Source organism: Gymnoscopelus braueri (assembly GCF_963280865.1).
Source record: "Gymnoscopelus braueri genome assembly, chromosome: 10".
Taxonomy (NCBI): domain Eukaryota; kingdom Metazoa; phylum Chordata; class Actinopteri; order Myctophiformes; family Myctophidae; genus Gymnoscopelus; species Gymnoscopelus braueri.
The window spans coordinates 24,593,828-24,618,314 of record NC_137611.1 but is presented as its reverse complement, the minus strand read 5'-3'; the positions used below and the strand labels follow the sequence as shown (position 1 = coordinate 24,618,314).

The 24,487-nt window shown below is 41.4% G+C and overlaps 1 protein-coding gene across 3 annotated transcripts in view; it reads right to left on the bottom strand.

Annotated features, from left to right (window-relative positions):
• Window positions 1–1,777: 1,777 nt before the first annotated feature.
• Window positions 1,778–24,487, bottom strand: part of rock1 (Rho-associated, coiled-coil containing protein kinase 1) — a 43,387-nt gene continuing 20,677 nt past the window's right edge. Inside the window, exons 9-33 of one of the 3 annotated variants that reach the window (XM_080439416.1) lie at window positions 24,296–24,387; window positions 22,531–22,690; window positions 22,005–22,071; window positions 21,370–21,458; window positions 20,679–20,727; window positions 20,163–20,298; window positions 19,530–19,621; window positions 18,474–18,720; window positions 17,190–17,296; window positions 15,948–16,098; window positions 14,621–14,781; window positions 13,832–14,016; window positions 11,905–11,974; window positions 11,714–11,817; window positions 11,171–11,336; window positions 10,944–11,037; window positions 10,154–10,242; window positions 9,866–10,057; window positions 8,942–9,107; window positions 6,116–6,186; window positions 5,906–5,994; window positions 5,610–5,688; window positions 4,916–5,177; window positions 4,167–4,374; window positions 1,778–3,918 (exon numbers count right to left, since the gene is read on the bottom strand). In XM_080439416.1, the coding sequence (XP_080295542.1) occupies window positions 3,870–3,918; window positions 4,167–4,374; window positions 4,916–5,177; window positions 5,610–5,688; window positions 5,906–5,994; window positions 6,116–6,186; window positions 8,942–9,107; window positions 9,866–10,057; window positions 10,154–10,242; window positions 10,944–11,037; window positions 11,171–11,336; window positions 11,714–11,817; window positions 11,905–11,974; window positions 13,832–14,016; window positions 14,621–14,781; window positions 15,948–16,098; window positions 17,190–17,296; window positions 18,474–18,720; window positions 19,530–19,621; window positions 20,163–20,298; window positions 20,679–20,727; window positions 21,370–21,458; window positions 22,005–22,071; window positions 22,531–22,690; window positions 24,296–24,387 (3,175 nt within the window). In that variant the 3' untranslated portion in view covers window positions 1,778–3,869. Of the gene's footprint in view, window positions 3,922–4,166; window positions 4,375–4,915; window positions 5,178–5,609; window positions 5,689–5,905; window positions 5,995–6,115; window positions 6,187–8,941; window positions 9,108–9,865; window positions 10,058–10,153; window positions 10,243–10,943; window positions 11,038–11,170; window positions 11,337–11,713; window positions 11,818–11,904; window positions 11,975–13,831; window positions 14,017–14,620; window positions 14,782–15,947; window positions 16,099–17,189; window positions 17,297–18,473; window positions 18,721–19,529; window positions 19,622–20,162; window positions 20,299–20,678; window positions 20,728–21,369; window positions 21,459–22,004; window positions 22,072–22,530; window positions 22,691–24,295; window positions 24,388–24,487 lie in introns of all 3 variants that reach the window. The other 2 variants (XM_080439415.1, XM_080439417.1) reach the window with 2 other exon arrangements.

The window sequence follows — 24,487 nt, the reverse complement described above, 5'->3', positions numbered from 1 at the left end:
GCTCCCAAAGGGGGCTAGATTTGGGCTAGATTTGGACCCCCCCCCGACCAGACTTTGAGAACACTCCTGATTATAGTGCCTGTCTGATGAGCACAGCCCTTCCATATGGAACCAGCTATTAGTCGGTTGAAGAGCTTTAATGTTTTGCAAACAGTTATTCTAATCATGTGTTAACTGATGTGACCATGTGGTGGCGTGGTCTCACAAACCTCTGCAGAGTGCAGCTCCCAATACAAAGTCTCCTGCACAAAATCTTTGATTTCTTAGGATAAGTTGCACAATGAATTCCTCCTTTGCTGTCCACAACAACAAATGTTAGCTAATATCACACACAAACATTTGGAGTTTAATTTGATAATAGTACCGGAAGAGTGGGCACCTGACAAGTCTGGGCATCTCAATGTTGAATTGGCTATTTTTTTCAAAAAGTATTAAAACAAAATAAATATATGCTTTGGTAAATGGTCTGACAATGATTTGAACATGCTTGAGCATTTGACATTTAAGCCTAATATTTCAACTATTGCTACAAAACCTGTGAAGCCACAAGCCAGTCATTATGGCATAAACAAAGAGTTGAAGGGTAAATGTAGGTCTGATGATGTACCGTGCATGTTCAAATCATGTATACTTTGCATTATTTAAAATAATGCTTTTCAAAAGCATAATTTTATTCTTTACGTTTTCACATTAGAAACAAATAGCCAATTTCCTATTGAGGTTCTCAGGTGACCACTCTTCCTGTTTCCATAAATGGCTACAATTTGAATGACTTGTCCAGACAAAACTGCTTGTGTTCTGTATTTCCCAGAAGCCTTTCACGTTACTTGTACTGTAGGAACCCTTTATCTACAGATACATCTGGCGGAAGCCTACCTACTGTAGTAGCCCATATGGCCTCAACCTATGTTCCCTCAAACCTAACTCTAACCCAACCTTAACCAAAACCCTATCCCTACCAAGATGAACCATAATAGGCTCCGTTATGTAGTCCCATGTTTCCAGAAGGTGGCATACCAGTTTCCTGTTCCGGTTAATTTCCCCATAGCTTCATTTAATTGGCTCAGCAGCAGATTATGCAATACATCAATTAGGTAGGTGTTTAAAACAGGGGGGGGGGGGAAGAGTAATTGAAAGAAGGGTGCTTCATGCATTAGGACACCATCGGTCACCACAAGCATGCGTTTTCAATTAGTCCAACATGGATAACTTGAAGTTGAATCTGGGGCTGGGCTCATATAGGAGGGGGGCGTCTGATCAAATGAATATCGGCACATTGCATTTCAAATCTCTAAATATCGACTCAAGCTACTTAAAAACTGTCTGGGGTGCACACAAAAGCCTGAGTAGATGTTAAAATGACAGACATTCTCACATTGAGTTTTAAAGTGAAATACCCCTTTAAGCTCAAACGGGTAATTACGGTACTGCAAATACACTTGGCTGCTGAAATTCTGAACCCACTTGCCACTATGTGTAGCTAGTACAGTCAAATTAAATCAGAATTTATGTTTGTAACAACTATTCATCGAGCTCTGAACTATACTAGCTAGCAAGCCAACAACCCCCAAAATACTTACCCTGCCATGCAGGTACAAGTCGCTGTTGGGACATAGTTCACTTGATGACTATAAAATTATATAATTATAAATAACATTGATTTCTATCGACCAAACCCCAACCCTCCACGCCACATTTAAATAGTAATATAAAACGAACATTTTCTTAAAAACATGTGAAGTTAACTACAGCAAAAATGGAGAACTTAAATACAGAGAATGATAGATAAAGATATGTTTATTGACACATATCCATCAGTGCGGCCTCCAATGCAATTAAACATGCAATTCCTCCAAGACAAAAATAAGAGTAGATCATAGTTCCAGTGCTTTTTCAACTGAACAAAACATGTATAAAACCATTTTGATTCTTGTGGAGGTATTTCCATGAGCATTTTGTCTCTCTAATTATGTACACTGCGGGGGGTTTGCATTAACGGGACATTACCACATCATAACTTTTAAACTTAGAAAAGGGCAGCCACTGACAGGCATTAGCCTACAGGTACACCATCCTGAAATGTATCATGTTGATAATGGACTCTTTGTTTTCACACACTATCGCAATGCATCCATATCCATAAAGAGGCAATATATATATATATATATATATATATATATATATATATATATATATACATATACACATACACACATATATATATATATACACTCAAACCAGAGAGGAAAATTCTGATAAAACCAAAAAGGATTTCTTTAAAAAATAAGATGGAAGAGTTAAGATTTGTCTTGTTTTGGAGATAAACGCAAACAGATATGGCGGTAAAAATCATTATCCAAACGTTAAGGCACTAGGTGGGCCAAATGCTACACCTGTTTAGTCTTCTACAAATAATTTACAATTCAAACAGTGCAGTTTTACATTTGTTAACTTAATGTTTTTCCTTTTGAACCATTTATCTATGAATCAATGTAAGGCAATACATTACAAAAAAAACATTACAAGAAAACAACTTATTACAGAAACAATGTACCCAATGAACACATAAAAACAAAAAAAATCAATGAAGTTTTAGGTCTCCTATATGCCATTACAACGGAATTTTCTTATGGCTTGGAGCAATAAAAATAATTATTATAATAAAAATAATGCATAGATTTAAATGATGATCTTCTTGCATGCTCCTTACTCAATACTCAAAATATCTAATACTCATTTCCCAATACTCTGTCCCAACCCTGATAACTGACTTGCAGAGTAACAAGAATAGAGGCAGAAGGCCACTGAAGTCCGTCGGATGAAGGCATCAAAGTCATTTTTTACTGGAAACAGAAGTATGCTTGCATTAGTATCTGCTTTTACAGACGGGGAAGGAAAATACAAAATACGCTTTCATCCTCCCCCAGGATGCACCCACCCACTCACCGCAGATTAAGCCAATACCTGCACTACAGTACCTCAGTGTTGACCATGTACATACATGCAAGAGTCCCAGCAAAACCCCCTTCAACCATCCCTTTCCCATCATGACTGTTGGATTATGTGGAATAAGTAACCCATGGTGCGAGTTCCTCCTTCTTGTTCAGGTCCATAGTTTGGTTACAGAGAAGTGAGACATCTTCTGGAGTCTAGAAGAGCTGTAAGAGAGAGTGTGTGTGTGTGTGTGTGTGTGTGTGTGTGTGTGTGTGTGTGTGTGTGTGTGTGTGTGTGTGTGTGTGTGTGTGTGTGTGTCTCTCTCTCGGGTTTGGAGGAAGGACGGGAAAGTGGGGGTGAACAGGCCTCAATGTCCCTGATGCCTCAGGTCTGACAAGTGTCCCAATTTTCCAGCGCTGGTCTTTTTTTTAATTGACTTTTCATAATTAATAGGGGAGGGGGGAGATTACAGAGTCCAAAAAAGAATCCAATGGGTCAGGTGGTTAGCTGGAAAAAAAAGAACAGAGACAGGTGTCCAGTAAAAGCACGCCAAGACATTTCTAACTCGGTTAGTACCCAGGCTAAGTTAATGAACGACAGGCAGAGCCACTGCAACTCCATTAACACTCATCATATTTGATAGAGGAAATGCAAACATTCATGTGGGCTAAACGCTGACAGCAGGGTTGAAGAGTGGCTATGTGTTAGTCGTTGAACCCAACAATACTTAAGCGCCAATAAGACAAAGTATCCCAAGTGTCAATTGGAAAGAACAACCCAGGAGCCAAGCAACAACCCAGCCAAGAACAGTGGCTGCTGTTAGAAACACCCATGAACACGGTTAATAAATACGCAAGGTCCAAATCTTAAGGACAAAATCTAAAAACCTAGACTGTTTTTTGTTTTGTTTTCAATATGGTCTGGAGGTGCTGTTGTCAACAAGTGCTGGATGTTGTATCTGCTGCTTGGAGGCTGGACTGCGCTCTGCTATAACACAGGAGATAAACAGCAGGTCATATGACTGACTTGACCACATCGCAGTCCACCAGAAGGGACAAAAATAGGTCTTCTGACTGGAGCACACCCTCACTAACTTGCAAAAAAACCATCTGAGTGACTCAAGTGCATGCCATGCTACTGTCTTCATATGAACATTTGTTGCAACTAGAACAAACAAAGAAAAATTACTGGTTAAAAAAACATGGATCTAGAGAGACAGAATGTGAGGTTACCTTGGCTTTCCTGTGATGCTTTTGGGGTTCTTGCGGAAGGACTGGTTTCCTCCAGAGCGAGTGGACATGGTACGAGGCGAGGCCCTGGAGAAGGTGGAGGGAGGCGTCTTGGGTATCTTCTTGCCCAGGTGGCCGATCCATTTCTTCTGCTCATCTTGGGTCAGGGCCAACATGAGCATTTCTCGGGCAGAGGTCACATCGTAGTTTACTGCGGAGTTAAAGACACAACTCTTAGACACATGACCTCAGTCACCATGTGTTTCAAGGTCAACACAGGAAAAAAAAAATCACACCCAGTGTGAGTAAGCGGTGCCTACTCTGTTTGATGAGTGTGTTCTGGTATTCAGGTCGTACTACTCTATTTAATGCTACTCTATTTACAGCTGTAGCTGTTTATGCTGTGCTCATACACACCTACGGACAGACAAACACACACAGTCAAATGTACAGCGGCTGGCACTGCTAAAAAACACCACTATGCTCAATAAAGTACACAACAAAAAGGCTCTGCAGTAAAACCCCAATTCATAATTAATGGTTTAGCTTGTCAACAGAATCTTACAGGTTTTTGTTTCGGTTATGAATGGGTTGTTTCTAGTACTGCAATTATTGTTGAAGTTAAAAACAGGTATTTTTGATAGTTGTGAATTGCGAATAATGTTCAATTAAAAACCCTTTAGATTCAATCGTAAGCTTGCCATTCCTAGACCACGGCTGCCCCCAAAGCCACGTCTGCTCCAGTATGTTACCTTTGCAAGGGGCGATAACGTCCTCCTTTTTGTCAAGGTGGTCCTTGTGGCACTTGACATGGCAGCGGCGACACTCCAGGGCGGGTGGAGGCTTGAACACGTGCCACAGTGGCTTGGCGCAGGCGTCGCAGTTGGAAGGGAAATGATACAGTGTGGGGATGAATTCATGGCCCTTGTGGGGAAGGCAGTTAGTCTTGTCCCCCTGAGGAACTGTCTCCATGTCCACTTCCTTCCTGCACTCTCCCTCATTGGCATAAAGAATCTGAACATGACAGAGAGAGACAGAGAGTAAGACTTACGAAACATAAAATATTATGCAATAATATGCTTTAGTTTTTTTTATCAGCTATGATGTGATACTGTAAATGCACATTGTTATGGGGGGGAAAAATGATTGAATGAATGAATTACTTTGTCGTATCAGCAGCCCACCTCCTATGAGGTTCAAATACAGTACCAATGTGTTACCATAATAAGATACAATAGTCACAACACAGACACACACTGTCCAACTGGCACATACAGTATGCCAATGCATAACAACGCTAATTTAACAACAATCTATTTGGGTCTATGTAGTGCGACATGGCGGGTGGTTTCATGACCTACTGAGACTTTGTTATTTTAGCATGAAAGATGTTTATTAAATGTGTGAGAAGTCCAGAACAGGAAAGGGCAAACTAAACTACAGTACCTGGAATATCCTTGGAATCTCCTCCGTCTCAGCCCGGTACACGTCTCCCTGTGTAACTGCTCTCACATGGAACAGTTTGCTGTAATGCACCACAAACCATAAGCAATAAGGTATCAGTAACACGACTAATGCTGACAAACTGAAAAATGCAATCCTTCTCAACAGTCTGACAAACAAGTAGTAAGTTAGCACATAATAGGGCAAACTTGATGGTTATCCTTTAGTGTTACAACAATGTCCTCTACAAGGAAATATGGTTTCAAAAGAACAGAGGAGAATAATAAAAGGATACTTACTCAATATCTAGTACCATAGATGGGTTGGACTGTTCTTTATCTTGTTCATCGTTGTAGAACAGAATTTTCTTGCTGCTAACCACCACATACTACAGGCATAAAAAAGACAAGAGGACAATTGGTGTTGGCCTCAAGGGGCTGGCAGCATATTTCAATAAAGCAGTTAATGTGAAGGTTAATGGAGGAAAACATTAAATCCACTTCACATACCTGCTTCTTCCATCCGTATCGCTTGATATTAGTACGATTAGGAATGGACAGCCAGCCCTCCAGTCTTGATTCTATAAAATGGCCCAGACAAGTAAAGAGAAGGTAAATATATACAAGCATTCTGCATGGACACTGTGGGGGGGAAAAACGCCATGCAGTGATTTAAATTCAAACTCAACTGCGATATAACAAAAATGTAAAGTGATAAAGGTTGCAAACTTTCAAAACAACAGGTGAACTCTTCGCAGAGTTCTGCAAGGGCTTCACTTTAATATAACTGAACTGGGGTAAGTGACAAGAATTAATGTAAGATATTCCATGCTGTTACTTCACACTCCCAATGCATGAGAACATATTATACAAACATGGGGTAAGTAATTGTTCTTTAGCATGTTAGAGCGGTTGCAGGATGTTCTCTTTATTTTTTTGTGTGAAAAGGATTTATTCTAAATAAATTTGCATAAATTTCTTGTCAGTTCACCACAAGCTTGGTCACTAACTTCCTTCTGAAAACAGAACTGATATCCTCAGTGACGTGTACTATAGGCTATCTGGTAATTATGTTAAAGTGATACCAACTGAAAGTGCAGAGCATGCCTTTGGCACAACGAAAGCTACAGGGGAATAGTGGACTAAGAGGGGCTTGAGTGCCAACATGACTTTGTGAAGGAGTTTCTTGTTTCCACAGAGCACTACTTCTACTTCTGAGGTGAACATGCCACTGCCAACAAAAGAATAGGTGTTTTAAGTATTTGAAGCACACAGGACTGGAAATTAAAAAAGGGTGTGTTCAGTTTCCAGACACGTTTTGAAAGGTGCTGAGAGTGAACTGGTGTGTTCTAGTCTAAGAGCCTCGTCGGCTGCGTTCAAACAATTTACGAAAGATAATTTCTCTCCCCACTCAGACAAGCTTCTTTCAAACGTGTTGTTGTTGAATTTCCTCACAAGGGACAGGGCTTTTGTCACCCCTGACAAAGAGAATGGAAAATAATACAAGAATGCACAAGACACGAGCACACAACAGCAGCAGCAGTGCAGGCCAGGCACAAAGGCAGTCCTACACTCCAAAGTTACTCACAGAGGGGAAAGAATAGAAGTTACAAATACAAGGAGAACCAACTGGACATGAGGGAAAATAAAGAGATGAGAGAAGGATTTAACAACAGACACCAGTAATCAATGACAGACCCTGGGACAAGAGTGTTCGCAAGTAATTAAATTAGTTTGTTTTAACTTGTTTGGAGTTACACAAGGACAATTCCAATAGTGCCACGAATAGTTGGCAATCACACAAAAGTAAACCAAATTGAATTCCACATACTTTCCTGTGATTGTCAAGACTTTATGGCTCCCATTGTGTTGTCCTATGTGGCCAACCCACACCTGGTACTCCAAAGCTTGTCAACGCATAAATTATTTATTTATAAAAAAAAATCTTAAAAAAACACCATTTGATAGAGGTCTGGTGACCTGCTAACATGGTTAAAATACACTCAAGGTGCCTAGCACTAGTCAACACATGATCCACAATATAGAACCTAAAGTACTCCACACAAAATAAATGAGAAAACAGCAGAGCATGTGACTGCAGTCGATGATTTTAGCAACTGTTAATGCCAATAAAAATAAAATCCCTATGTGCTTTGTACATAGTGCTTCTATGTGCTTCTGTCGACATAATGTAACCCACAGCAAAACATTACTGCGTTTCTTATAATAGAAAGATAAGATAAAGACTGCTCTGTTGCTCCTTGCTCTTTGCACAGTTTCCTGTGTGGTGTAGTTTAGGGTGGGTAGCTATCCATTTTTATTCTTATACACACAAAGATATACTTGGAACCTAGCATGAACCATGTCCCCACTTCACCAACCACTTGAAACCAATGTAAGAGTAGAATGGAGGGAGAGCTGTGATGAAACCAAGGGTGCGTTCATAAATTCAACTAGAGGGCGCCGGAGCGCACTTGGAGTGCTTTCTTGTCATTCTGAAATTCTGTTCCTTTTTGGAAATTCAGAGCGCACACAGCACACACATGCCCTAGCTAAGGAGACAGTTTGTCAGAGCATCATGGTTGAAGACAAGGAAATTAAAGTAAAATGCGATGGTTGTGGATTGTTTAGTGAACGAACAACGAAGTGTCATCTATATCAGCTTGTTAGCTGGCTAAAAAGTGCATTTTGCATATATTGTCAAATTAACGTTATATGTTATTTACATACAGTATTCCTTCTCGTCACTGTCTAGAGCGAGAGCAAGATTTACGAACGCACCCTAAAGTTAACTCTCAGACATAACAAGTTTAACATCCTGTAAACAATATTTGGGGCATTTAAAAGATGTACAAATTATTTGATGATTTTCTTAATACCACAATTTATAAGAGGAAAGCCAAGGGGATGCTGTGATTGAAGTGTGACTGATATACGGTACAGTTAATCACACAGTTAATTAGTACACCATCACCCTGGTGCCTACAGTCACCAGTGTGTTGTATTCTACTGAGAGAACAATATTTGCTTATTAATTCAAAATAGTTATGGAGACATTTAACCTGCCCACGCTAAATTACAACGTATCCACAAAAGGCATCTAAAACACACTAAAAAATAGTTACACCTGATGCCGATTCTAAAACCAACCTTCTAAAATCCTGACCTACATTTTCTGAAAATATACAACAACTAAAATGACAGAGGCGTTCTCAGATTGAAAATATTGATAGGTGTTCCAGATCTAAACGGGTTAAGACTATATTAGCATGTTAAAACGGCTTCCCTGCAGGATGCGGGCGGCAGCCCCCCAGTCAACCCCAGCAGAGTCCCTACCTGCGATGTTGCTGTCCGTCTCGTCTGGCTGCAGGCTGGTAACGCTGGAGTTGTCCATGCGAAGCTGCAGGTCGTTCAGCTTCTCTCGGAGCTGCTCGATGTCACTCTCCTTGCTGTCCAGCTGCATCTGCAGCTCGTTGCGATACGTGGACTCCTCGGACAGTTGCTGTGGGCGGAGAAGCACAGAGGGAAAAGATCTGACTCAAGTGGGTGTCTAAATAATGAAACTGGGCTTCAGGGTCCACTCGGATTGTTTCTTTTTTTTTGTGAACCAGTGGTGGGTACAAATATGGAATCTCCTTAACTTAAGATTGGAAAATGTTATTATGAAAGGTTAAATGAAGGGGTTTCTATTTCTTTTCTTCATCTATAACCTAAAATGTATGGTTTATTTGTGAAATTGTATACATTTCTGGTTTATTTGTGGAATGGAGGACACCTCCATGTGTTTACTAAATAAATGTTTGGGGTGTACAAATTCAGACTATAGCAAATGTCTTTGCCGGAAAGAAGACAACTGTATCAATTGCTATCAGCGGTTTACTTTGCACTCAGGTGTTTCTAATCGATTATTTGAAGATGAATACATCAACCTGTTCACACTGTACATTTTACAATTGATCGAGTAATCGTGACACTTTTTTTTTTTATATAAACTAATTGACAAAATAATAGGCACCTAATCCCTATTTTACACTTCATCGTACAGCGGTGTGGTGCAAAAATACCAATGTGATGCGTTGTGAGCTTGTAGATCTGCTATAAGAAAAACACCCAAATTGATTATTTTATTAAAATATCTTTTTATAATCAATTAAATCGATTAGTTTGATTAACTGTTGCACAGCTATTTTTCAGTTTTCAGAGCTCAAACATGGCTGTTGAATTTGCTTAAAGTAATGAACTAGAGTTTGTGTCACTCACCGCTTGCATCTCACTCAGCTCCTTCTGGTACTTGATGGCCATGTGGTTGAACTTGTCCTTCTCCAGGTTCAGGTCGGCCTGCAGCTTGCGGTTCTCCTTCTCCTTCTTCCGTAGGTCGGCGGTGCTGCCCTTCTTCTTCTGGTCCAGCTTCATGTCCTTGCGGTTCATGATCTCTGCCAGCTTGTTCACTGCCTGATAGGTTGAAGGAGATACAAGTGGGCCCATCAGCCACGATTCTCAGCTGGAGTTTTAACAATGTTTTATATAACACAGGACAAGGATCTATACCTGAGTCTTCAACGTGCGCTCTGTCTGGAGGACCTTCTCGTAGCTGGCCTTGATTGTGTTTGCGATCTCCTCCTTCTGAGCTACATACTCTGTAAGGGAGACAATCTCAGCTCAGTACGACATAATAGCCACTTATACCCTACAGCAGGGGTCTTCAACAGGGGGTCCGGGACCCCTAGGGGGTCCTCAGAGTTGCTACAGGGGGTCCGCCAAATCTCTGTGTGATAGGATCATTGTTTTTTACATGAACCACTTGAACCCTAGCATCCCTATTCTAAGGACAACTTTAGCCGAAAATAGCCGATCTACAAGCTCACATAGATCGGCTATTTCCGGCTAAGAGGGGAAAAAAAGAGCAGACCAAGTACAGAGTGAAAGTTTACTAATAAGTATTGACGGTTTAAGTCGTTAAATGTCTGAAAATACACATTAACATGAATCCAACATCTATGAAAAGCTTTAATCTGCAACACAATTTTATGTAATATATAGTGGGGGTCCCTGCTTCATCTCTCTCTCAGTTAAGGGGTCCTTGGCCTGAAAAGGTTGAAGACCCCTGCCCTACAGTATATATACTTCATTGACTACAGTCCCCCAGAGGTCTATACTTTTTTCACCTCCATACCAAATCTCTTTGACAAAAAAAATGACCTACAAGCTCGCAACGGCCCGCGTCGTGAGGTTGTAGATCAGCATTTTTTGCTTAATGTTTACCCCAGAATAGGGACACTAGAGTTAACCATTTGTTGATATGGGGAGAGTGAGGGATGACAGACAAACATGGCCGCACCTTCGTCCTGTGTACGAAGCTTCTCATCAATCTCGGTCTTCTCCTTGGCGAGGTTCTCCACATCTTTGGTCAGGGTTTTATTGGATTCCTCCAGCTGCGGATGAATTAATTGTTGTTTTACACGTCCCACCACTTGCAGCACAGACAAAAATATGTCACATCAAATAGGTGTTGAATATTATATATAAACACATGTGGGAGAGGGGGGAGATTGTGAGTGTGTTCACCCGAGAAATGGTAGCTTCCTTGTCCCCATTCTCCTGCTTGTGTCTCGTGATGGCCTTCTTGTTCTCCTGGCTGAGCTCAAAGTATTGCTCCTCCTGCAGGGCCCTGGCCAACTGCTCCGACTCCGCCTTGGTCACTGTAAGGTCCAGCTGGGCGGACAGGGAGTCCCTTTTGAACACACACAACAAAATTGTGACATTTGGCAGGTAAACATGCATCATCGTCGCTTACCCTGTGGAAAGGGGTGGGTTATTCTTACCAGTGGTCGATTTTACCTAATTTTGGTTAGGTCTGTATACTTTGAGATATTTTGTTTATGTATTATGGTTTGCCTGGTAACCGGACATCATTTTGGGACCTAAAATGCTATTATAAAATTATTAATAACTTAAGAATGAGCTGGTGGATTTTGGATGCTGCTGTGAAGACTTAACACATTTAAAGAAGGATTTTCTTTCTTTCAGTAATCACCTAACAATATCTCAATAAATCAGTAAAAATATCTGAGTGAGTAGTTAGTTCAGTAGTTTGAACTCTTGTCTTACCTTTCACTGTGCAGTTCCTGCACCTTCTTCTGAGCATCCTGTACCTGACGGTTCTTCTCTTCAATCTCCTCTTTCAGCTCCTTGACCTGAGTTTTGTAAAGTGTCTAAGGGCGAAGAGAGAGACAGTTTAGTTGGGCCTTCATACTGGACAGAGGGGGTACTAGTAAGGTAGTAGGTGCCGTTTAACTTACAGAGAAATACTGTTCGGCCTCAAGCTGGTCCTGAAGTTCCCTCATCTGTCCCTCGTTGCCCCTGTATTGCCTGGTGAAAACACAAACCACAGGTAACCCACACACACATTATTGCTACAGAATCTTTCATTTATTCTATACTTATACTTATACTCAGTGGTTCTCAAACCTTTTCATGTCAAGGCCCGCGAAATGTATATGCATTTGGCTGCGGGCCAAATACATAGAAATACATTATTAAAAGATATAAAATATTTGTGCAAGATTTGTGTTGATAAAATTATAAAATGTTTTCTTTTTTTTAAATTCAGGACTTCTTTTTTTGGCGTAGCATTTAAAAAAAAAAGTTGGTCATGGGTGGTATGGCTGACTTTGAAGCATCAAACAGTACAAGCTCACGATGTCACGCATCGTGACCCCACTTCGAGAACCACTGCTGTAACTCATTCAACAACAGCGGTAAATTCAAAACACGGTCCTAAAACATGTTCCAGTAAACACGAGGCAAATAGACCTCATAGCTGACCCAGGACCTGTGCTTAACATGGAACTACAACTGCAACCACTCCCAGCAGACACAGCCAGGGGATTAGCAAAGGGGTGGAGGGAGTTGGGACTCTGGGTAAGCCCTAATCCTGTGGTGTAAACATTGCCGGCGAGCAGCTTTGCCACAGTCACCCTCTAAGCTGGAATAATAGCTCTTATTTGAGAATAACAGGCAATTGTAGGGCCATTTACGCCGCGACTTCCAAAGAGCCTTAGAGACCGGGCGCAGCAGTTGACAAAACAGGCAATTCCGTCTGGAGGCTGGTAACAGCAGTACGGGGCAGGTGGCAGATTGTTTCATGTGTTCAAGAATATAAAATAAATGCTTTGAGTCTTTAAAAGGGAATCCCTCCCGAGACACTGACGACAGAATGGGGAACTGTAAATCAAGGTACTATTCTGTTCATTTTTCACAAGATGACAATAGTGAATTGTGTAAATGTTACCAAACTGAAAATGATCAGTCATTAGGGCAGATTGTACAAGATGAATACATTCCAAGTGACATGTTCCTACCCCAATAAAGACCTGTGTGCTTTCCTCTGCTCACCTGTGTAATTCAGGGTTTCCGTTCCTGAGGAGTGTAACTAACTTCCAGCTAATGTCTATGTTTATAATGTGTCGTGTAACCTCAGCATGGGATGGACCAATCATGTGTCATGACATGAAAATAAACAACTGATTCATGGATAACAGGTGCACAAAACAAAAAGGGCCAAGGACTATCTCCATTCGCCCCCCAGGGTAGAAACAACAGAGATGAAATGGGGGGCAGAAGGCACAACTCTACGGGAGGCAAGTCTGGGCAATATATTGATACAAGTAAGACGCGCGAACGCGGGAAGCGAACGCAGCTCGAAAATATTGTGTATTTACGGACTTGTAATCCGTGTTATTTCACCGTGATGGGGAGAGAACATTTACATTGTGTGTGTGTGTGTGTGTGTGTGTGTGTGTGTGTGTGTGGCAGGCTGTTGTGCATTTTAATCAGAGCATTGTCTGAATTCCTGCACTCTGGCGCACTCTGGCGGCTGCTTACAGGCAGTGCACCCACGTGAGTCACATGGGGGCGCGAGCCAATGAGAGCGCGGCTGCACACAGAGAGATTCACACACAAGCCGAGCACGGTTTCATAGTAAGCTCCACTTGCGCGCGTCTGCGCTTTTCGATCGCAATATTGTGATATTTTACTGGTTATATTCACTTATGCCTTATTTTCAGAAATTGACAAACATTTCAGAAGTAGCTAAACTTTTGAAAGAACATTCATATCATAGTAACAATATCGTATTTGGTCAAAAGAACGTGGTGATATTTGATTTAGTCAACATCGCCCAGCCCTAACGGGAGGCGGCCCTGTGGCGAGAGGGTGGATTCTCACTTGGTCAGCTGGGCCAGCTGGAACTCCAGCGCACGCTTGCTCTCGAGTGCCGAGTTGATCTCCTGCTTGAGCTGCTTCTCCGAACCCCTGAGGCGCTCCGTGTCCTGGGAGCGGCTCCTCAGCTCGTTCTGGGACTGGGAGCGCTTGCTGGACTCCTGCTCCAGCTGCACCCGCAGAGCCTTCACCTGGAGAGAGGGAACGGTGAGGTGATGACAGGACAAGTCAAGTCACTTGATATCAAAAATATATATATGTAAAGCACATTTAACCACTTAACTTTCAAAAACAGCGTATATAGCAAATCTACAAGCTCACAACCTGTTGCAAGCTTTTAGATCCGCTATTTCCGCTAGTTTTGAAAATGTTTAACCAATTAAAACCGGGAACGCATCTGTGTAACCACTTTAACCATTATTTTATACTTTGGCTATTCAAAAATAGCAGATATACAAGTTCATAGCACGGCACAGAGTGCCGCTCTATGAACTTGTAGATCTGCTATTATTTTTCAAATCTCGAACATTTGTGCAAATATTTGAATATATATATTTTTTAAAGGGAACATCTTTGCTTCTGGGGGTCCCTATTACAAATTATTTTGAGATGGGGGTCGGCAGCCAAATGCATATCATTTTGGGATTCCTTGACATGAAACAGTCTGAGAACCACTGACATAGCAACAAACGTTTCTTCAGAAAACTGTTCGGATTCACAGCCGACATTTTGTAGAATTTCTGCCTACGACATGTCTAAAATAGGGACGGCAGGTTGAAAAGTTGCCATCTTCACCTCATCCTCGAGCCTCTCTTTCTGCTTCATCAGCTGCTCCATCTTCTGCACCGACTGCTTGAGGTCAAACTCCAGCATGGAGCACTGCTTCTCCACCTCCACCACGCGGCACTCCGCCCGCATCCGCGCCCCGTTCTCTTCAGACACCTTGTGCTGAACAGCTGGGTGGGAGGGACAGGGACAGTAGGTTAGCTCACTTTACAGGGCTGCAACCGTCTCAATTATTTAATTAGGGATGATTTTATTCATTACTTTTTCGAATAATCGAATAAAAAAGGAGACAGGAAAAAGGAAAAGCTGACGAAAACAAAAAAAACTGCATGAATTCAAGGCTTCATGGGGTGTGTAATTGATAGAAAATAAGACATTTTTTGGGTGAACTACTCCTTTAAGCCCTATCTAATACTTTGTTGTATAACAGTGTAAAATAGCGAACAAGCTCACTACTCTATCACGCTACGGTGTCGCTTGCCGAAAATAACTTTGTCGGCCATAAACACTGTTGTGCAACGCAGTATAAATTAGGCATAACTCTACTGTGTCAGGAGCGAGCAGCAGAGAGCTAGACAATTCACACAACACCACCGTAGCTTCTTGCTAGTCAGAAATACAGTGTACGGCGAGTAAGCAAACAACGTCGCACAAGGGTGAGACGCTGGAGTGAGACATTGTTGTCAGTCTAAGGCAGTGGTTAACAATTTTTCTTTATTTCAATGACCTCCATAACTCTGAAAGTGCACAAACATTTCTACACTCTCAGAGTTACAGTTACAGGCCTGTCAAGGTCCATTTGAACCGCGCCCACCCCCCCGCCCAAGGAACCCTGAGGGTCCCTGGACCCCACTTTGAGAACCACTGGTCAAAAAGAGAAGTGTGACGGGGTGAACACAGGAAAACTAATTTCCATATACTGTATATTAAACCAAGCAACCTTTTACATATTTTTCATAAGACGCTGAATAAGATTGCACACATAACTACTGGGATTCAATAATAAGAGCTTGTCTGGTTCATATACTGTATGCTCGTAGAAAATACACCAATAGTCCAGCTTTTAATAAGCGGCAAGGCACAGTCTTGACATGCCACGTGGAGTGCAGTGCACTCCCTGAATTCCTGCTACCCAAAAGGCCCCTGGGTGCGAGTCTGTTCAAGTGGTTCTACTGCCAAAGGTGCAGGTGGGAGGAAAGAGAGCGAGACAATGAGGAAGATGAAGACGATGGGTGGGGGTAAAGAGAGTGAGAGCGCCAGGGAAATGAGGAGTAGACAAAAATTAGGAGCGGGGGGGGGTCTGTGCTCTGACATGGGGAGGGGGGTGCTGGCATACCATGCATGGCAGCAGACTTGGCCTCCTCGATGGACTCGTATTTGTCGGTAAGCTGGGCTCGCGTCACCATGTGCTCCGTCTGCTCCTGCTCCAGACGCTGCTGCAGGGTTTTCAGCTTGTAGTTCAGGTCTATCTCCAGGTTGTTCTTCTCCTGTGAGAAGAGGGACAGAGAGATGGGGCAAGTGTCAAAGCAGGGTGATTGGCAAGCACACGTTTAGTCAGGTGAGAAAATAAACATGGCTGCTATATGATGTTGCTGCTGAAATTATTTGTTGGCAGAGCAAAATAAAACACAAAAATAATCGCCGTCTCCCATTACTTGATAAACAGTTAGAACTGTAGTAGAACTGTTTTTTTTTGTTTTTTTTACAAATCTCTTTATTGATTTTTTTTCAGAAATTAAACAAGGGCATCATGACAATAAAATAAAAACAAAGGTCTGATTTTTTTGACAAAACAAAACAACAATTAAACAAGACACAGCACAACAGAACAAACAGTAAAATAGATAGATAGAATGTAAATTTTAAACGTGAGACATACAAAATAATAATAAAATAAACAAACAGGACAAACAACAGACAAGACACTCATTCATACCAGGGAACAGGAGGGGGAGAGAAGGGGGGGGGGGTTGTTTCTCTGCACAGAACACTAATTTATGAGTTATTTTTCATAGTAGGGATGTCAATGAGGTCCAGAAAGGTTATAAAATTTAGTGGAACATATTAAGAAGTCATTGAGGGGGAACCAATGTAGTCTCGACGTCAAGAGAGACACTAATTTGTGAGTTCTTCCACCATAGTAAGGGTGTCAATGTGGTCCAGAAAAGGTTGCCAAATGTTGTGAAACATCTTCAAAGAGCCGTTAAGGGAGAACCTGGTAGTAGAACTGTTTAACTCATTAACTGCCATGGACAAATGAATTAGTCAAATTCTGCTATGGCTCAGCCTGCCAACGACGAGTTCCACTATTACACTATTACTCTGGCAGTTAAAGAGTTAAAAGCAACGTCACACTCGAGGTCATGCTGTTGTACCGGATATCAACAAAGCTGTGATTATCTTCAGCACTTAGCCTATGCCTACGACTGAATCAGAGCCATGTTAATAGAGTACACAGTACAAAAGCACCCGTCTGATATTGCTTAATTATTTTTAACTGTTCCCCGTCCTTGCCCTTTGACCTAATCTACATTTTCTGGACACAGGAAGTAAAATGTGGACTGCAGTGGTTCCATACCTTCTCCAGGTTGTTGCTCCTTTCCTGGGCCTGTTTGCGCTCCGTCTCTACTTTGGAAATGCTGACCTTCAAGTTTTTGTTATCTTCTTGCAGTCCTGTCATCCTTGCTGAGAATGGAAGACAAAAAGGCAAACTATTTACAGTATTCAAGGGTAAAGATGCAAATATCGGGGGGAAATTACTATTTCTAGAGCCCGATATATCGGCCATTATCTGACTTTTTTGACATCGGTATCAATGCATTTATTAAAAGAATTATACAGCCATTTAATAACGGTGGTCTCCCCGTATCTCCAGCTCATTAATAAACAGAAAATATATTTTCAAGTGCGTTGCCAATTTCATCCAATCAGGAGTACCCATTTATCAGCTTAAATGTTATAGTGTTCCAGTTTCACGTTTGTCTGCTCATTTCTGACTCATCACTTGATATCCCAACTTAGAAATGCATTTTGTGCTTACTAAAGACCTAGAGAGTCAGGGAGACCCCTGTTACCGAATAAACACTCTATAGCAATTATTACTCACTCAGAATATAGAGCCATTTAACACTCATTTATTTTAACAAAAAAGACCACTTACTGCACCTTTAAAGCAGCATCTTTTTGTATGGCAGACTTTCCTGTCATCACCTCTATTATTATTGCATGCTCCGTGTCAAAGTTGTCATACTTTACGTAGCGTACAGCTTCCATTTTACAGAGACTATTTCATTAACACTACAGATCTGTCCACATTTCAGAACACATCGCCTACCACTTCAGTACATCCTATGAGGTTTTTCAAAGACTTGTAACCTATAAAATCAGAGTGTTGGCTGACAGATTAATCAGAGGCCGATTTAACTGCTCTGGGCGTTGTCAGTGCCTGAGCATGTTTCAGATCAGTGGGTTAAAGTCATGGATGCCGACGGTTGATATTACTGGGGGTGGAAATTTCCACAGCTGTCTTGCACTGGCTCAAAAGAGGCAGATTAGTAGTTTTAATTGAAGATCCGGAACCACACTGAGGTCATTTTCTTTCTACATTTTAAATCCAGCCTGTTTTCTGGATCTATTTAGTGTGCCATCCTGCATCTGTCTTTTTAACCAAACAAAAAATGCAGGCAATGCAAACTGTGATTTATCCAAGCCACAGTCAGTGAGCAAGCCCCAGTCTTGCTACAATATTTGTGTGCATGTGAGTGTTCTACTCTCTGTCATATCATTCCTTGATGCTTTGGTAATAATTAGCACAATAAACCACATTTGAAATAAAAAAACTGAAGTGAGCATCCTCTGGTACCTTGCAGCTCTCTGATCTCCTCAGAATCCTGACTGTAGTTCCTCCTCTCAGAGTCTAGTGTGCTCTGCATCAGCAGCAGCTCTTTGTCCAGCTGGGCCTTATCCACCTCCACCGCACGGATCTTCTCCTGCATCTCCCGGTTCAGGCTCTCCAGCTGGCTCATGGCCTTGTCCTTCTCCGTGTGACTCTTCCTCAGCCGCGCCGCCGTGTCCGACTCTGCCCGTAACAGGTCGTTGGCTTCCTCCAGCTGTCCATCAAAGACACAAAAGAAAGGCAGGGGGGAATGTTAGATATCACTAGGAAGAACTGGAGTAGAGAGAGAGGCTGACTGAGCCACATTCAAACCCAGGGTGTTACCATTAATTGGTTAGTGCACCAACAGGTTGAGCCATCAGGATGCCCTGAACTGTTAAAGTCTAATACTTTTTTGTGTTTGCTGGGTCTCGGAAGCATTAGACAATGTAGTTGTTCCCTTCTCAGTTTTTCTTTTTCTTTACATATTATTCAAAAAGAAAAACATTACTGATGATTGTTAAAAAATGACTGGAATGATATCCATGTTTTTTCCATTTGTGGCAATTGGGCAATTTTGAGGTCTGGAAGGTTCATACAAGTCCTCCCATTTAAAAATTTTACCACTTAACACAAACTTGACACATTATGCAACATCAATACTGATTTGAAAAGTGAGACATTTTCACATAATAAATGAATATCATATCTCAAGGTGTTGCAATACGGTGAAAAGTAGAAGCATGTGCAGCTCCCAATCTTGGAACTGTATCGGGTGCATGTTGAGTATCAAAACAAACAGAATACCACCATTCACGGATCAATACTTCTATTTACAAGGTCTACAAGGACGAATGCGTTTCAGAACAAAGCCATTATCAGCGTGCTGAAACACATTACTTTATAGCTTTTAGCTGAAACGCTTTCATTCACCCATGAGGAATGGCATGTTTGTTTTAATTTGTTGCAATGTTATGAACTCATGTAGATGATTCCAAGGCAAAGAATATATCTTTATCATTTTTATCATTTTATCGTGCATACCTGATTTTGAAGCTGGGTGATCTTGTCATTGGAGGCCTGGGAGTTTTGGCTGAGCTTCCTCGAATCTTCAAGCTGCTCCTTCAAAGTAGACACTGGAAATATTCAAAGAGGACATGGATCACACATATTAGCCTCATTTAAGCACCTCTTTGTTACTCACTCACAGCCTCCTTCAGACAAAATAAATCAGTACAATATTACCCTGGGCGCTGGCATTGAATGTTTACTGCACTGCAAGCAAACATCTCTTCGTACAAATATGTAATCCTAGATTAAAAACAACTTAATGACTTGTGAATGAACATGAACTTGTGAATCCTCTTAGTGCAGTCGTCGCCTATAAGACAATGAGGGCATTTGCATGGTTTGCTGTGTGACCAGAAGTGTAGCTGGCAGTGAGCAAGATGAAAGGGCATGCCAGGCTACCTTGTCACGCCCCAAATAATCCATTTGGGACATATGCTTGGGCCAGATCAAATGACAGTGAGAGGAATGGTTTAGTTGCTATGGGCACAACAAGGCTTAACACAAGACAAAGACTGCACATTAAAGCACATGTCACACAACATCAAAGACACATCTTCACTATGTTCACACATGTGTTTGAATCACACATCGATAGAGCTGCTTTACCCTCATTCTCCAAATTGCGTCTCTTCTCCGCCTCCTGGTCGGCTTTTCTTTGGTACTCGGTGGATCTGTGCTGCAGCATCATCTTGTCCTTCTCCAGCAGAGATGTGCTGGCCTCCACACTCTTCCTCGTGTTGGCCTGTAGCAGGGATGAAACAACAAACCAATATGTTAACTCCACAAAGCTTTTAACTACATAAAGCCTGTTCTATACTTCATCGTACGGTGGTTGTTGCACAGCGAAAATAGCCATCTCTGCTATTTTCACTACGTGACACCGGTGTACGATGGAGTATGAATTATTAAGCAAAAGGGCTGAGGATATTTTTGAGAATTATTGCCTATAATGACATGCCAAAAATAGGGACGCCATCACCAAATGATTTAGGCGCTTGATTGTAACATCAGGGTTGTGTGACTGTACTAACCACCCGTACACCAGTATGTGCTGTTAGCAACAAAGTTCTGTCAGTGCAAATTTCTATTTGTAATCCCAGTGACATTAAATAGATAGTTCACCTCTTCATCCAGTTCTTTCATGATCTTGTCAAGCTTGGTGTTCGACGTCCTGGGGAAAACATGAATTTAAAAAAACATGTTTATCTTCTGTTAATTTCTTTTCAAGACATACTTCACATTGATCTGCCCTTGCAATTTTCCACATTATTCTTAGGACATGTACATTTGTGGGCAAGGCGACCTGATGAATATTTATTTGGTATGTTGTTATGCTTCTAAAAAAGCTCTCGCAGGGCGTTGGTTGCTTCCCAAGGTCCCCACTCTCTATTAAGGAGTAGATAGATATAGTTAATGACATCTATGATATGGAAAAGATTACTTTTTCTTCCCATATTCAGAAGGCTGTGTGTTCTGGATTAAGTGGGTCAAATATGTAAGGTTATTACGGACAGATTTTGTAGATGTACTGAATGATTATATAATGTCTCATTCTAGCACACTTCATTGATTATTATCTTGTTTTCTCTTCAGTCTCCCCATGTTATACTTTTCATTGCCTTTGTATATTCACTTTATCGCTCCTAAAATGTAGTTTTTAAATTGTAAAACTCTGTGGCCAACAGAAGAAATGAAACCGCTTTTGGACTGGCAACGGTAAAACAAAGAAAAGAAAAACAAAAGACATGTTTTCAGTTGGGTGTTTCCATCCGAAGATCAAGGCAATTAGCTGAATAAATGAGCCATCCCATACCTGCACTTCTGTTCCATTTCATCCTTCAGTTGCATCTCACTGTGGAGCTGCTCTTCCAACTGGAAGATCCTTTTCTGTAGATTCTCCAACTGAATGCAAGAAAACAACACAGAATAGATGTTTGCAAAGCCTGTCCGCACAAACATCTCTTTTTCTATGTCTGTCATTTTGACCGTGACTTATGTAGGGTTGCCAAGATCATGACATTTTCTAATCAAATCTAATCTAAATCACAAACAGGCCATATTTCATAATCTTATACTGACTATTGTTTTAAATGGGGTAAATAGCCGATCTGCATCCCATGGCGACGCGTTGTGAGCTTGAAGATCTGCTATGTCTGCTATTTTGGAGAATATTCGAAAGTAGATGAACATTTTTCAACAGACGCATTTTATACAGATCAATGAGTGAAAACGATTATGATGATAATGCGAAATAATTGAGATTATCTCAAATAATTGTGATTAGGTGATTATATAACAATCATGACAGGCCTATGACCTTTTTGACCAAACATTTTATCACGTCTTCAGGGGAGCCTACTGAGCCTACTTCAGTAGGAAACGGCTGTTTATTCCAAAGGTAGCGGGGTATGTTCCTGGTGTTATTAGTTCCCACTTCTCACTACTTACGTGGCTCTTGTCCTCCTTGGTGGCGCTGCTGCGTTTGTCACTAGTCTTGCTGGAGAGACGGGGAATCCTGGAGATAAAACACATTTTTATCAGAGGGATGGCCTGTACAGAACCACATCAGCAGATGATCATGAGCTGTGAAATTAACTCATTCACTGCCAGAACTTTTTTTTTTTGCGTTTGCCCACTGCCAGAGATCTTTAATTAAAAAAAAAAAGTACTCAGGAGCCGAGATACAAAATGTTTAAGTTTTAAGTTAACAAGGAAGTGGATGGGAGTCTAGATCTTCAACAAATCATATCTCCTTGGTCTTTGGGTTAAAAAACAAATAAATAAATAAGAAAAAATTAAAAGTCGTTTTAGTCGTTCTTGGCAGAGGGGGCTTAAAGGACAGAAGTCGTTTTAGTCGTTCTAGGCAGGGAATGAGTTAAAAGACTGTTGGCACTGCTAAGCAGAGGCTGTTCAAGTGAATACTGAGTACACTGTGTTGTTTGCAACAGCTAAATCCATTTACTGGTTTACGTACTGGTTACTGCTGTAGTAGGTGAAGCCGACAAAGGGGAGCTGGTTGCCCACGAAGGCCTTTGGTATGGGGAAGGTCTCCTCGTCTCCTCGATCCTCCTCAATGTCGTCAAAGTTACTGGTGTCAATGTCGCTGCTTAGTTCAGGCACCACCGGGGCCGCCGCTAAACAAAGAATAAAGCTTCATTGAATTTATGCTCCATCACACGACAGTATCACCAGCCGAAAAGAAGTGAACGCGTTGCACTGATCATTTATTTTCAGCAAGCGACACCGTCGTACTACGGTATATAAATTATGCTTAAGGAACGGGCACTCGTTAAGGGTGATTTGCACTTCACTGTGCGTCAGAGTCGCACACCCAAAATGGCTCTGATCAACAAGCCTGTAGATCTACACAAAACGTAAGTGGACAGTCGGATTAAAATGAGGGCTTCCACACAGCTATACGTCATGTAAGAACATGTGACATAGGCTATATTTTGTCCTTCTTAGCCTTAGGCTATAGATTTACAACACTTAAACACACAATACATCATTGTATGTGTCACTGCACTGCTGATAAGCTTCCACCGTCAATTACACAGATCGTTATCTTCCACACCGTTATCTCCTATGAATATTTTCCTCAAGAAAATCCTGAGGAATTTATCTTCTGGATTTTGCGGTAGATTGCCTGTGTAGCAAAGTAGATAAAAGGCTTATAATCTACAATGTTTAGCCTTTAAGCCAGAACCTCCATGACCTGCAGGGGCTCTGTGCAGCATTTTCATTCATTCACATCATAAATTCAAAATCTTTCCTTTGGGAAAACTACTACGTAATCGTTAAACCAGGGTCAAGCAGGTAGCTGACGTAGCTGGATAGCTAAAGGCGTGGTAGAGGGGCTCTGAGCATCAAAGTGCTAAAAAGCATCCCAGTAGAGGTTTTAATATAAACCCAGGGGAGAACTCAGGCCAGGCAATGGATTTGACTCTCCTGCTTCTAGTCTCTTTCAGTTCCAGTGCCAACCCTGCAGCACTAACATTTGCGATGGTCTGCTTCACCCCTGGCTCTTGGCTTCCAGTGCACTAGGCTGGGCTGTGTGTTATTAGACTTCTCCAATGGAGCGGGAAGCCCTCGTTCAGTCTTGTAGAGGATATAGAGAATGAATGGTCCCTTTTCAAGAATTTCCTGTTACTGTTTGGCCATTTGCAAAAGCAGTTAAAGGCATACTATCGTGCTTTCGATGTGCATTTCAGTTAACTGACCATGTAGTCAATAGAAACTACAATATTTATTTCTCTTTCATTGAAAAGAGAAAACTCTCCTTTCTGTCTATTTATGTCTGTCAATTCCCATAAAGCATTTTGTGGGGAAGTATACCGTAGGTCTGGTGATTGCCAATATTGTTATTGCCACCATTATATCAACTTGATTCACATTTTTTGGAAGTCAAGATCTCTATTTTGCCATAAAAATATAAAACAAAGAATGTCATGATTACTGAAGGTAGTGGCTAAACCTCAAGAAGTAAAGGTTGTAGTTTTTACATTCAGATATTTCCCCAGTGAAATCACTGGAGTAAACTTTTCAGCACAACATTATCAGCGTTTCAGAGACACACAGAGGACTGCTGAGTTGTATGGCTGCTATTAGGACATCAGCCCTACAACATATACTGTATGTAAAGCTATAATGTTGACAATCGTGATTGTCTCCATTTAAGCAAACGCTTCCAATGAATGGAGGCATTAAAAATCAAATGTAACTTGTAACATGTAACTCACTCTCTCTGATGTTATCCCATGTCCACTGGTCATTCTTGAAGAAAGGATGCCTCTTGATTTCATCCACGCCATTTCTGCCAAGTCGCACTTCCCTGAATGAGATCAGGAGAAGAGAGAGCTTGATCAATGCACGTTTCAAGGTTTCATCACATTATGGCTTTAATGTTGTTTATAATGTGTGGTACCAGATGT